The following is a 15680-nucleotide window of genomic DNA, read 5'->3' as shown; positions in this document are numbered from 1 at the left end:
GAGGAGGGGGGTCAACAAGGAAGGGGGTGAGACGGGATTACAGAGATAATGCGAGCAGATGGAGGGAGGTCGCGGCTAAACTCTCCAAACAGATTAAACGGACGTGGAGTGAGCCACCCTCCCAAAGACGCAGCGCTCCCCTTTGCACCGGAGGACCGAGAGGCCGGAGGGTCGCTCTCCCGCTGTTTACGCTCAAATTTAGGACACGCAGCTGGCTGTAATCCTCAAATACTCCACTCGATATCTAAGTGTATTTAGGTATGCGGATTACGTCAGATTAGACGCTCAGATGTGCTTTCTATGCACTCTGTGGGCATGGCATAAAAAAACAAACCAAAAAAAAATGACGCAGAAATGGCACACGGATATGGATTTAATCTTCGGGGCCACTCAGTTACTGCAGCGGAGGCCTCACTAGATATAATCGTGTTAAATACCTGCAACAACAACAAGCGCAGCAAAAACAACAAATAGCGAGGAAGCAAAAACTTCATGGAAAAAAAATTGTCAATTAATTATTTAACTTTTTGTTATGCGCTTTTAATTATGCCCACCTTGTCCATCGCATAATATACATTCAGACAAACGAATAAGGTTCATCGCTACTCTCAATAAGATGACAAATCTGTGCCTGTGAGCTTTGTGATATTGTCTGTCTACATGCATTGCCCCACCATTTTTTGTTCAATTTATTGCTCAAAGGTTTATAACAACGCAACTAAAAATGCTAATCATTAGCTCTTTATATGTGTTCTCCATTTTGTTCACATTAAGATAGTGGCAGTGCCAAAAAGATTTTCAAGTCAGCACTGAATATTAATTACATCGTTTTGTCATCCAGAACACTTAAGCACCATACTTGCCTGCACATCATATGTAATGCTCTACATACCTCTCATGCACCATTTTTTGGAACTTCCAACGTCTACACTCCTCTGATGAAACATAACACTTAATGTACCAGCTTTTTCACAAACGGAGACACAGAGTTCTTCTGCACTGATAAACTTCAACCGCTGTTACGCTTAATATTGATTCCAAATATGATACGATGAAAGAAGGTCACAGAGGTGCAGTCACTGAACCTTAATAACACTGTTCTGAATGGACCATTTTTGTAGTCAGGCAGCTCAGAAAAGCAAAGCGTTTGACTCACGCTGATTTCGACCATCATTCACGACAACTCGACATGTCACAAAGGAAAGTGCACACAAACGCGTGAGTGGCGAGACCCGCCGCCTTCCACAAATCAAAACCGCTGCAGTCAAAACTCCCTGTAAGCCAAGAGCTCTATTTTGTTCTCTACAGCAACGGACTCCAAAGAGATGCCGGTGGTCATATGTGGCCTATTTAGTGACTGAGAGAACCATCAATCATCACGTCACATCATCAGGAGCAGTACACAATCGGTAGTTAGCCACTAACATAAATACATGAAATAGTTAAATCAAATACACTCACTAGAGATGCTGACTATCAAAAAGTACTAATGTGTGCAAATCGCAACAGATGCACTGAAAAGTTGGGCCCAAGAAATATTGTTTTGTGCAAAATGACCCAAGTTATGAATCAGCCCCTTTTTTCATGCTCTGGCGAACCAATCAGAGGACGAAAAAATGTTGACATCAACGAGGGCCAGCGGTCTGGCCCTGTGAGGATGAATTTAAACTCACGGTGGTTGAAACAGTCCCATTGCTTAGGTAGTTGAAGTTTATTCAGCCAAATCTACTGATTAGACGACCCCCAGCAGATTATATTGACAAGGCTACATGAAGATGCTGAAATCTGATTGGGTAAAATAAATAAATAAATAAATAAATAATCTGCATCTAGGTGATGATGTTAATGATTGGTGGTGGTGGCGAATGGCGTCGAATGAGCACCTTCACTGCTAGATTTAGCAACTTTCCAGACTATCCAAGCAACCTTTTTTTTTTGCCAAAAAGCACCATAGACAACTAATTTAGCTACTTTTTCTCAAGTGAGTCAATTGCTTAAAAACGTTCGAAACAACTTCAAATTATTTTCTCTATCATACAGTGTCTTATAAAAGTGCTCTGTGACTTGTTGATTATACTTAATATAAATTTGCATTTGATTAACTCAAAAACAGTATTTAAAACAACTATACTGAATATTAGATGAATATAAGGGATGAAGAGTGGATTTCCACCGCTACATGCTGATTAGCAAAAGTGAGGCTAATTGGCCGAGACACGGCGAAGTGACAAAATGCTAGATGAGATGGTTTCTTCAATTAAGACCAATGAACAGAGTCATCAAGAGAGACAATCCATGAAAGCAGAGAGAGCTTAGCTGGCGGTTAGCCGGCAGCGCTAATAAGTCAGGCTTACCATTGATTTCTACTTTGCGTGAATAATGATAAAAATATTTGTCTGACTTTTTTTCCTTCAAGGCTCTTTTTCACCCTTTGTTGCGTTTTTTTTAACTAGCTATGAACCTCCAAATAATTTAAGCCCATATAAATTTCAAGACCATTTTCAGTATAATAGCTAGAAATTGGAGAAAATTGAAAAACAAAATCTTCATTTGCTACAAATCAGATTTTCAGCATAGCATCACCCAGTGGCAAAAGTAAGTACTACAATACAAGAAAGTGGAAGATGCGACAGAACCACCGTTTATCCCTTGGGATATACAATCACACTGGGTTTTAGCGATCTGGATTCAGAATTAGCTCAACACGTCTGACTTATTTTAGTTAAGATGGCGTCAATGGAATATTTTTTTGGGGGGGGGGGTGCTTTCCAGGGTGGCACGCTTCAACATATCAGTACTTGCCAAAAGTGGTGAGTTTTTATAGTTCATGTCAAAAATTATGACTCAAGCTAATTGGAAAAAAATATAAAACTGATTTACACTCTTCTAAAAAATGATATATGCCTAAAAAAAAAATTAGATTATAAAATTATATCTTGTCGGTATAAAAAAATAAAATAATTCGTCGACTAAAAATGACATGTCTTGAGGGCTTGGGTAACAACAAATCACGGCTTACTTAATTGTAAACAATGCCGTTATTAAATTAATTAGACAAAGTATTAGCTTTTGATTCTTTTTTCAATGAGTAGAGTAATTTCGTTAAGTACAATTCATCTGCATTTCCGTTTTTTGTACGATTTACATAAAGAACTGTTTATTTCAAACATGTATTTAGATACAATATTTAAACGCAATACGGTGGAAATAAAATTGAATTACAATTTGTTATGCATTATATAAATAAGAATTGCTTGTGTTCGCATGACCCGGAAGTAGGTCCACGAATCTTAGTAAAGATAGGTTAGCTTGTTAGCTGCTACGTTAGCCTGCACCACAGTCTATCAAACAACGCAATAAATTTTGATAGCCTTTCCTTCTTGATATGTTAGTTTTAAAAACAGATAAATGATGAATCACTTCATTTTCATTTCTCAGCTGCCAAATGAAAATGGGAAGAACCAATAATACATGGACTGTCATCCAACTTCTGCACTCTTATTTGAATATGCAAGCACAAGGAAGCCTCAGCGGAGACTACATTGTTGGAGTAGTCTTTTAATAAACTCAAAAGCTTTTCCTTTTTCCCGTGGACAAATCCTCCGCAGAATCAACTCCAACGCAACCCCCCTAGCCACATCAAATATGCTCTTATAAGCGAGGGCCGCTTTTATTAATCCAAGTGTTGTTTCTTTAAATAATTCAACGTGATGTGTAGAAAGCGTGTTTGCGTAATCACTTGTGCAGCATTCGGCACGAGTATCATAAGATCATGTTTACGCATGCGTTCCTCCTTCACACACGTACATGGACGCACAGGGGAGTATGTAGCCATCCTTTCATAAGTGGTGGTTTGAGTTGGGAGGGAAGGGGAGAGGAGTGGGGGTGTAGTTATTCAACGGAAAAACAATTTTCAAGAGCAAATTATCATCTGCGTTCAACTGCTCCTCGCCCTGGAAAAGGAAGCTAAATAACCAAATTGTAAAACTGAGTTAAAGCAGAATGACCAAGGGCCAGACAATGAAATGCAAAATGACAAAACACACACACACACACACACCCACACACACGCGAGTGGCCATCTTGTTTATTGCATACAAAGTGAAAAGGAATTAAAAAAAAAAAGTTTGGAGCAATTTTTTAGTTTGACTTGGAAAAAAAATCCAAAATCCTCTCATGTGGGCTTCTCAATTGTACTGCCATGCAAGCAAAGAAATGATTTCTGTATTTTAATAAAATCAAGACATTTGTGGACTTACAAAAACACTCAAGATGTTGGCTTGTTTTCTCCCATTAATTGAAAGAAACATGACCCCAGTCATTCCCATACTTGAAGTGTGCCATGCAGGTTCCTTTTTTTTTAATCAGAATCTTGCTTCACAACTGTAAATCAACACTCAAAAATTGAATCGTTAATCAACAAAATATATCATTTTGTCAAACAGCATGTTACTTCAAAATGCATTGAATTGTTTATTGGCTGTAAAAGTGTGTGTGGATTAGAAGGATTGAGGCAAAATTCGGAATGTGGGGGCAGATTCACATCATGCCCCCCTGTCATTGACGCCCATTGATCATCAATAACTCCCAAAATATTGAATATAGCATGTTATGAATCTATTTAATCTGGTCTTAATGCATTATCTCTAAAGTGTAAAAGTGTGCATGTGCGTTAAGGCAGAGGAAGCATTTTTGGAAAGTGTGTGGGAAAGATGGCTTACAGACCCCCACCCCTGACCTGCCAGCACCACCCATCCCAACTAATTACGTCCATGGATTAGCAAAATATATATATATATATATATATATATATATATAGTTTTCATTATTGAAAAGCATGTTCTTGTTAAAATGAAATTGAATGGTTTGAATGCGTAATTTGTTAAAGTGTAAAATTGTGGGTGTTTTGTGTGTTAAAGCAGAAGGGACATATTTGGAAAATGTGTGCTGCTTTGGGGGGGGGGGGGCTGCCCTGCCAGGACCCCCACCCCTCTTGTCAACTACGCTAATACATATGCACGCTCATCTCACCTCGTTTGTCGTGCACCCTGACGCTGATCTCCACCAGGGGCTCCGTCTCTCGGTCCAGTCGGCGCGCGATGACAATATCCCCCGTGTCCCGGCCCACGCTGACCGGCGAACTCTCCACGTCGTCGGGCTCCACCAGCTCGAACGCGGCCGCCTGGAAGCGCACCGGGTTCAGGTTCATCACCACCGAGCCGATGCCTGCGTCCTCGGATACGTTGATGAAAAGCGGGCTGCTCTCCGCGTCTTGGACGGATCTGGAAGTTCGGGCGGGTGTTTTTTCTCGGATGGCACACAACCACTGGCGCGGGCTAACTTCCACGCTGATGCCGTCGCTCGTGCGGGGTGGCCAGCCTCGGTCCCGGGCGAACACTGTGAACTTGATGGGTCCGTCCCGCCCCAGGATGGAGTCCACCAGGAGGATGTCGCCGCTTTTTGGTACCACGTAGAAAGTGCCATTCTTGGGCATCGCGAAGTAGAAGAGCTCTGCGTTCTTGCCGCTGTCCTCATCGCGCGCAGTCACCGTGTAGACAACCGTGCGCAGCGGGGTGGCGTCGTCCAGGCTCAGTCTCACGTTAGTGTCCTGGAAGGTTGGCCGGTGGTCGTTTATGTCCAGCACGTCCACTTTGATGGACGCCAACTTCACGCACGACCCGCCGCAGCACACGCCGACCCCCAGCTCGTACTCAGCCCGCTCCTCGCGGTCCAGAACCCCGCACGTTCTCAACAGGATGTGACCTCGGTTATGGTGCGCCAGAACGCGAAACTTGTCACCACCTTCGCCCAGGAGTCTCCAGTGCGGCTGAAGAGCGAGCTCCGAGGCGCCACCGCCACTGCACGGACGCAGCGAGTTCAGCCTGCGCAGCGGCACGCTCAGCCCGTTGACCCGGGATCCCGGTGACGCGTTCTCGAACACATGTCCATGGAAGAAAGGCACCGGAACCGGCGCCGACTCTGGCTCCACAGTTCTGTTGGCGAGCGCGCAAGACAGCAAAAGCGGCAAAAGGCTTCCCCAAATCATGACGAGCGCCTTTCACTACCAGAACGCCAAATCCACAGAGGCACCCATGGGTGCACTCATCGCACGCCTCACGGGATACTTTCGCCGCTTCAAATCCTCAAATGTCCAAATAACTAAATACAAATAATAGAGCGGATCGATGAGGCGGCACACTCGAGGATGCGCTGTTCTGCTCGGGAGAACTTTGCGTCCACCTCCTCTTTTTCCTCTTCCTCTTCTCCCGCGCTCTCTCACCGGCGCGCGCCCCCGAGGACGGAAAGGGGGGGGGGGCTCCTTACATCTCTGGGACGCGCACAGCTACTCTAGCGGCATCCACCCGCGCGCAAACACGCGTAATCCGCCTCACATGCGTCAAATTGGCACGGAGCGCGCACGCGCGTGCACATTTGACGGACATGCATTCATTTTGAGCTCGTCTGTCTATCCGTATGCGTGGGTGGGTCATAAGGAGTCCTCAGGGGGGAAGACCCGAGGCCCTTGTCACGCTGATCAATGTCCGGCCCTGCACACGCATCACATCACTCTTGTCCCCAATAACACGTCACTTGAGTGGATTAAAATAATTCACAAATCGATCCGCTAAAGTGCTTCTGGCTGCTGCTGGCTGACTGTGTGTGTGCGCGCGCACGAATAGTGAGGAAAATAAGGCTTGCATGCAGGAGTGACTGTCAAGTAGTGCAAGTGTTCAAATAAATTGTAAAACAATCTAGGGTTTAAAATTAAGTTTTGAAGTTTGGGTTTCAAAGTAGGGTTACCAGCAGTATTCATTTAGGGTTGCAAACCAAGATTAGGGTTTTGAGTAAGAGTTTCAAGCCTGCAAAAGGGTTTCGATCCAATGCAAGGTCTTTAGGATTCTAACCCAAGTTAGGGTTTCAAATCAGGTTTAAGGTCTTAAAATAGGGTTTCAAATTAGGAGTTCAGGTACAGTTCATGATTTTAAAGTAGGTTTCAAGACCGGATTGGCATTTCAAAGGTTAAGGTTTGAATTTAAGGCATATTTGGCTTTCAAAGTAGAGTCACAACATAAACCAAGGTTAGGGTGTCCAATTATGGTTTTGAGTCAAGGATCCTTTTTTGAGTTAGAGTTTCAAGGCCGGGTAATGGTTTTAAACTTTAAATGATTAAAATCAGCACTATAGGCTTTCAAATACAGTTTCAAGACTCGGTAAGGGTCTCAAATTAGGGTTTGAATTAGGGTTTTAAAAGTTTCAAATTAGAACATCAACTTGGGTTTAGGGTTTCAAAGGAAAGTTCTAAGTCGGGTCCGGGTTTTGAATGGTTTCAAGCCAAGGTTAGGATTGGTTTCAATTCAAGGTTAGGGTTTAAGATTTTAGGTCCTATAGTTGAGGTTTCAAACTTGTAAAGTTCAAATCAAATTTACAAAAATGGGGATTTAATCCAATGGATCGGCAAATATTCAACCCCGGGATACTCTTATTTTATAGCGTATGTGTTGACTTCAAAACAAACAAAAAAAATCATGAATATCATTTGTCAAATAGATTTGTTGAGACATTTCCAATCAGATTAACTGGAATTTTTCAATTTGCTCACGCAACAGTTTGCCTGTATTACCTTTGACACTTTTTATCCGACAGCTTGTTGATTCTGCTGAGTGAAGAGTCTCTCTCAAAATAAAGACAGGTTGGATGCGCTTACGGTTTTAAATTAGGGTTCTAAGTAAACAGCAGGCTTACAAACGAGGGTCTCAAACTTTTATTAGTGTTCCAAACTAAACATTTAAGTCAAATTTCATGCAGCAAGTATTGCTTCAAAACTTAGGTTATGATTTCAAAGTAGGATTTTAAGTTAATGTTTCAATTGGGAGTATTAAATAAGTCTCAAGGTAGGGTGTCAAGTGAGCGCTATTAAGAATCATCGCCCCTTGTCTCACTGTTTGGAAAACATCTACACTATGACAATATATCGCAGGGCATGACATTTTTTCATAGTTTATGACATTCCCAAACTGTCCTCTCCGTTCACAATAGAAATAAACCAAAGCACTAGAAATACTTAACAGCGCCATAAAAACGAGGACAAGCATCTTTTATGGAGTAGCTAAACAAGCAGCAGGGTGATGTCACATCCGGATGATGAATGCTACTCAGACCCTTTCACGCCGCCGTTGACGCGGCTCCCCGGCTGACCATGTAATGAATGCCGGACGCTCCCTGCAGGAGGTCGCTGCCCTGTTGCTGCTTTAGGTCCACACAAAGACAACGCCATTAAATATACAGCAGGGTAGTCAGACGTTCACTCACAAGACGTTTGCCAGAACAGCTGTCTGAAATGTACTCCATCACTGTCTACATTACATACTGTATGCGACAGATTACATGAGCTACTATTTGACCTACTACATAATCTATAGTATGTGACGTGACTGATCACGTGACCAGGCTGTGTGACCAACTTAATGAGCAACTGAACGACCTGCATTACTAACGTGACGGACTACCAACTATGACACTTATTAAATTGTCTGTGACAGACTATGTGAGCGACTACATTGCCGATATGAATGACTGTGAGAAATAACATGGGCTACCATGAGACCTACTAAATTATCAACATGACAACCTACATGGCCCACTGAATTACCAGTGTGGCATACTATATTCACAACAGTAAGCAACATTGTGGTCTTTTAGATAAGATAGTATGAGACCGACTACCTTGCCTATGTGATCAACTACATGACAAACTACATTGCCTATGTGACTGACTACATGGGCCACGGTGAGACCGACTACATTAACAACATGGCCGCCTACGTTACCTATGTGGCATACTATATCAGCAACATTGAGACCAACTAAATTAGTGATATAACCAATGACATTGCGATCTGCTAGATGAGCGACCACGAGGTTTACTATATTATCTATGAGACCAACTACATGCAAATCTCATATGAGCTACTTTGAGACCTTTATGTTGCCACTACATGAGCTTCAAATTAACCCACCGTGTCACAATCTACATTTCCTAAATGGCCAAGTACAAAATACTAACCTACGATGTGACCAATTACGCAGCAAAATACATTACCTACATGACTTACAAGACCTACTAAATGAGCCACTTCATTACCGGAACGACCTACAACATTACATATGAAACGGTTCCGTGATCAACTATGTGAACGACGACATCTTAAAGTGATGCTTTTGGCCATGCAGGTGTTGATTCTGATGACAGCTGACAAAACTTCGAGTCACGTCACCGCAGCACAAACACGGCCGCTAAATCTCAATGAAGCAGCCCAGCAATGCGCCTGCGAACGCATCTTCTCAAAGGATGACGCATGCTCCCCCTCCTAAATGTTATGGATTACTCAGGGACGCCCTATTTCAGACGCACCACACGGCCTTGATTGCGTTTCCATTTGTCTCTGTCCTCCTCTCATCACGCCGGCAAATCTCTATTAGTCAATTAACGCCTGCACACGCCCACCCTCCCAATCAGACAGCGTGTGCCTGTATCGAGTGAGGCGAAGTGGGGAAGGAGGAATGGCTTCATTATCCACGCGTACACTTCCACCTACAGCGCACGACGACTACCAGGGGAAATATCAGCACAGAAAACAGACGAGGGGGCAGACGCGCTCTGCGCTGCTTTGCGGACGAGCAAAGTGGCATCGTTGCCTCCGTGAGCGACTACATGACCCACAATGTGAACAACTACATGAGCCACAAAGTGCTTCCAAGTGACCTTCGACAGGAATTACATGATCAAAATGTGACCTACGACACTACCGTAACGTACAATAATTGCTATTATGACCTTCTAAATGAGCTTCTATGTGACAAACTTCTATGTGACTGACAACATGAGCATCTGGGACATTACTTAGTGACACACTACATTATCTACTCCATGACTATTTATGACTGATAACAGAAGCCGTAGGCGAGGTAAATAGGCTACAGCATCACCTATGTGACTCACTACATGAGTGCATGGCTTACTATTTAAATGTGTTCTGGTTTGCTTACCACAAAACATATGACCTATCACATACTACTGTGTGACCCACTGCATTACCAACTGTGAGCGACTACGTTACCTGCAATATGAACTACTATGTAAACGCCGCTGAACTGATTTCTACTCTACTAAGTACTACATTTCTCACATGACCTACTATGTGACTATGTATTGTATTGTATGGGAGATACTATATGATCTACTATGTGACATACTACACAAGCTACAGAGAGTCCGACTTTGTGAATAACAGTACCCAATTAATGACCTCAAACAAAGTCTAGAAAGTAACCCACGATGTGACGTGCGCAACCAACAACATCAGCGACTATGTGACCTACTACATGACCTGAATTGGAGAAATGGCTTCATTATCCAGACGTATAGCCTCACCTGCTGCAGAGTAGCAGCTACCAGGGGAAATATCTGCCAAGAAAACAGAGGAGGCGGGAGAGACGCTCGGCGGTGCTTTGTGGAGGAGCCGAGTGGATGATTGCCGAGGAGATTCAGCGGGCGAGGGGGTTCAGAGTGACGCGTTGCCCCAAAACGAGCCTGCACATGCAGATGTGCTGGCGTCCCACAGAGGCATTGGCTGGGAAGTTAAGCATGAACACAGCAAACAAAGAAGCCAAAAGAGTTTACTTACTCGCTTGCTAAGGCATTTATTGGTGGCTTTCGTTTTAAGGGCAATGTGACTTACTGCATGACCAACAACTTGAGCCACTATGTGACATATGACACAAATTGGCTACTACTTGACCCAAGATACTATGATCTAATAAATGTGGCCTATTAAATGACCAGCTATGACAACTACTCGATAAATTACCGATGTGACCTACATGAGCAACTATTTTACCTCTGATGTGACCTACTGCATTACCTACATAACCTATTATGCAAACTGCTGTGCAACTATGTGACATGCTACATTTTGAACATGGCCACCTGCTGGAGCTACTATGTGACCTACTACATTATCAAAATGTTCTACCGACTGACAACATGATATATATACACATTGTGACCTAAATGACTGAGCTATTGTGTTGATCTACAACGTGACCAACTACATGACATCCGGCTTCATATATGCCAATTTGGTTTTGGCGAGCGCCACGTGAAAGACAAATAAATGCAGCCTCTCCAGTTTCGCCAGAAATATGCCAACAAGTGCTCACATTTGCTATTAAAGGAGCTCCTGCAGTCATAAAGCTTTTATGACTCAAACGTGAACATCTGCACAGTGTTCACGAGCCCGTTAGGTCTTTGATATAAAATCCAGACTGACATGAGCACACCATAAAGGAGAATCGCAAGAGCTCGGATGTGGAGGTGGAAACATCTTCACTCGTGCCGGATGTGGAACGGAGCCTGTCAAAGTCTGGACGCTCACTTTGGAGGAGAAGCTTTGCGTTTCTTGTTAATAATTCAAGTGCAGGAAGCTGCAGCTGATGATGCTCGGCAACTTTGATGCAAGAAACGCCTCAGCATGGAAAACAAATAACATCAGCAAGACTCCAGGCAGATATTTTGTTTAGCATATATCACTTGCTATTTATCTTTGAAATTGTACACATTCACCTACTACATGACCTAGAAAGTTTGTTGTACCATTCCCTCCTTAACTAATAAGTCCAACAATAGCCACATTCAACATTCAAAAACAACCCATTCCAAGGTGCTCCCATAATATTTAAAAAAAAAAAAAAAAAGTTTGTTGGCCTTACTTTTAGATGACTTGAGTTTCCGCCCACAGGTCCACTCTCGAGCGTTGGCTTGCGTCTGTTTAGTATTTGTTTCCCCACGTAGTCTTGTGTTGCGCGTGTGCTTGCAGACGTTGATCACAAATTAAAATGCTTGTTAATAATAATTCCACTCTGTCATAAATCAAACAAAGAAATCCACAAGTGCGGGTGATCATCCAAACAAACATTTCCTCCTAACAAGCGCACCTGTTCCAATCAAGGGAGCAGATTAACAAGGCTGCGCACACACCAAGTCACATGCTGGCCTGAACACAAAACATGGGCCACAACAAGTTGCTCATTTTTAAATAAGGCTAAAAAAAAAATTAGATTCAAGCAAAATATTACCTCCGACAAAGTGACTGACTACCCCAGCTACTAGGTGACCAACAATTAACCATTTTGAATAAACGAAACAATAACATTATACTACGAGTGCTACGTGAGTAAATGCGTGACATACTTTGTAACATGCGATGTGACATACTACATGAGTGACTACTTGACCTACTATTTAATCAACTTTACGACCTACAAAATGAGCAACCACATGGCCTACTACATTACCTACATCATTTTCCAACTACATTACACATTATATTAGCAACCATTTCACCCACAAACTATGTTTCTACATCAGCCAGACTACGTGACCACGGCTGCTACTACATGAGTGACTATTTGCCGTATTACATTTAAGCAACTATGTGACCTACTACATTAATTTCTACTTGACATACTACAAAGTACATTACACACTACATGAGCAACTACTACATTGACTGTATCACCAAATGAGAGACATTGTGATTTACATTATCTACTCCATTACTATGTGGCCTACTACATTACCTACGCTATAAGCAATTATTCTATATGTGACCTACCACGTTACCTACCGATTGATCCACTATGCAATATACTCCGTTACCTTGTAGATGAGTGGTGATGTGACCTACTATATTTCCTCGTTTTGTTGTATTGCACTGGAGAGGGGAGCTCGCTAATCTCGTTGCACACTTGAGTACAATGACAATAAAGATTCTGATTCTGCGGACGAGCTGATTCTGATTCTGATTTAAATGACCTACAACATAGGCAGCTAAGTGACCTATCACATGACCATCCTACATGAGCGACTACGTGACTAACTACATGACCTACTACCTGAATTACTTTATTAATGAGCTACTGCATTAAGTATGCGGTCTACGACTTGGCCTACTACAAATCCTATGCATTTGTAAATGCATTATTTCCATGACCTAAAGTCCAAACTACATAAACATATATGTGAATTATTATATTATCACGTTAGGGATTGTTTTGTGCTCTTGTCAGGAGTGTTTTTCTCTCACAAAAACAAAACATTCGCTTGTTAGTGAAAGTTTTTCCACTTTGTTTAAAGTTTTTGGACCGAAGGACGCCGTCTGGAGGCCAGCGGGCTCCAAAGTTGATCATTCTGGCAGCTTCCTCCTCCTCATCATCTATGTGATGGGACTGTTGTTCTGCCTAAGTGACTCCATTTGGCCAATTAGCCCTCGTCAGGAAGCTTTGCTCTTTAATGCCCCCTCAAACCTCCACCCCCATACCGCTCCGACCAAACAATGTTGGGCCGAGGCATTTGTTAGCCGATATACACGGCTGTGACATTCAAGCGCGTGACCGTCCCTGGCCGTCAAAAACCTCATAAAGCACCACGCCGAACGAGAGGCGACACTCGCTTGATAGATGGCCGACGGCCGGGAGCCGTTTGCCCTTGGCGCCACGTCTGTTTGGTCATAAAAATTAGAACGGATATGGAGGCTAATGATGGGGTCTGCCATATTTGCATATGCAAAGAGAACGCCACTTAGAGCATAATTAGGGGAGTCTGTCGGCCCCCGAAGAGCGGCAGGCTTATTTCGCCTAACGAGGCCTGTCCTGGTCATCAGAACCCCGTCACGCCTCAAACGCACTTAGTCATTGGAGGGAATCGTATTGGATCGTAATTGGAGTAAATCATATCACATCGCAACTGGAGCGAGTCTTATCGTACCTCAATTAGACTAAATTGTATTGCATCATAACGGATTGTATCACATGGTAGCTGGAGTAAAACATCGAATTGCATCGTTACTGGATTGAATCAAATCATGTTACACCTGAAACGCATTAAGTTACTGGAGTGTATCGTATCACATGGTGTTGCGTACTAACATTATTGGAGTGAATAAGATTGCATTGCAATTGATCTGAATCACATAGTATCTTAATTGGAGTCAATCTTATCATAGTTGGATTAAATCATACCACAAACCAAATTGGAGTCAATCAGTGAGTGAATCAAACCGCACCATAATTGGACTGAATCATATGAAGCCAGGCTAAAAAAATAGATATCTGAAAATAACTGGAATAACTGTTATCATATTGTAATTAGATTTAATCATATCGCATTGTAGTAATTGGATTCAAACATATAGTAGAGTGAAGCAGTAGTAGTGCAGTGTAGTTCAAGTAAAATTGATTTCAGATTCGTATTGGGATAATACGTGTTATATCACATAATTGTGGAGAAATCTTATCGCGTCATATCATAACTGGACTAGGCCTAAATGTTGTCAGAAACACACTACATAGTTGTAATCGAGTAAATCACATCACATCGTAATCCGTTATAAGCAGAATGTGACCAAACGCAGAAAATATGTTAGCGAGCTGCCTGTGCATGTTGCGATAACTAGCATAACAATGTGTTGATGACATGATGGTTTGAAGACAAACTTTCTTGATAGCTGGCGTCTTCGGACAATCGTTAAAAACACGTATATCATGTATTTATACAAATATGATAGGAAACAAGAAGTTAACGCGAAACCCAATCATCAAACGTTGTCTTCTTGAGTAGCCCTTGCCGACGATGTGTATAAAACGATTAAAACATTGTAGTCATTTATAATGAAAATGAAAAATTTGAATTTTATCACCTTGTATAACTCGAGTAAACCATATTGGCTGATGTGAAAATTGGAGCAAATCGTATCTTTTCAGATGGTCAGCGTGGCTTATTAACACTAATTTATCTTCATCTCACTTAGTAGTACATGAACAACATTGTTCATTAATCCAAGTCACTGTAGTCAAGTGACATCAAAACAACATTTGAAAAACAAAAGAGCAGACACCGAACACAAAAGGCTCCTCGTCAACAAACTCAACAAGCGCTAATGAGCAGAGCTTAATTAGCAGCTAACGAGCTAGCGCGGCAAATCCCCGAAGCCTTTCCGCTTTTCCAGAGTCTTTGCTTGACATCGAAAGAAGGCAGACACGGTCCGACGGCGGCGTTGGGAGGGGATGTCCGCCCTTGGTGGTCAATTAATTAACTTACACGACCGTCTGTACAATGTTGTTATCGCCATGGCGACGACGCTAGCCAAGCGAGGCAACAATATGGACTCAATAAGCGAGAGAACGCAGAGAAATGTGTAATTATTCGACACAGACGGCAACCCTTGTTTAAGTTAAGCCACTGTTTAAAGCAGGAAAGTTCCAGAATAATTTAACGGTCTTAAGGGCAGTTTCATTATTATTGCCTGTAAAATGAATATGAATTAATTTGTTTAAAAAAAAAAGTGTGAAACGGGTTCTTTCTTCTTTTCGCTGTTTTTTGGCAAGGTTCGTCATTCTTGCCTATTAATATTTAAAATGACCAGCCGCATCATTGGGTAAACATGAACCTCGCATTGCTTTTAATGTAGGATGAGAAGATAATAAAATAATAATGATAATAATAATAGTAGTAAAAGAATAACATAATAGTATGTAAGTACGTTTAAATAAAAAGGAAGATAATCTATACATTATTGTGGCTAAAATTATATTGAAAATGACATTGTTTTACTATTAACAAT

At 42.2% G+C, this 15680-nt stretch overlaps 1 protein-coding gene across 2 annotated transcripts in view; it reads right to left on the bottom strand.

Annotated features, from left to right (window-relative positions):
• The window catches only part of LOC148337257 (neural-cadherin), a 211861-nt gene extending 199894 nt beyond the window's left edge, over positions 1-11967 (bottom strand). The window contains exon 1 of one of the 2 annotated variants that reach the window (XM_088296160.1): positions 11770-11967. Coding sequence is in view for 1 of the 2 variants with exons in the window: in XM_088296159.1 (XP_088152285.1) it covers positions 5032-6046 (1015 nt within the window). In the remaining variant the exon portion in view is untranslated. Of the gene's footprint in view, positions 1-5031; positions 6264-11769 lie in introns of those variants that run through there. The other variant, XM_088296159.1, reaches the window with a different exon arrangement.
• Between the last annotated feature and the right edge of the window lie 3713 nt (positions 11968-15680).

The sequence above is a fragment of the Idiotropiscis lumnitzeri genome, chromosome 5 (genome assembly GCF_059441095.1).
Source record: "Idiotropiscis lumnitzeri isolate Australia: NSW breed Sydney's pygmy pipehorse chromosome 5, RoL_Ilum_1.0, whole genome shotgun sequence".
Lineage (NCBI taxonomy): Eukaryota > Metazoa > Chordata > Actinopteri > Syngnathiformes > Syngnathidae > Idiotropiscis > Idiotropiscis lumnitzeri.
The sequence above is the reverse complement of the archived record's forward strand: the minus strand, read 5'-3'. Positions and strand labels throughout refer to the sequence as shown.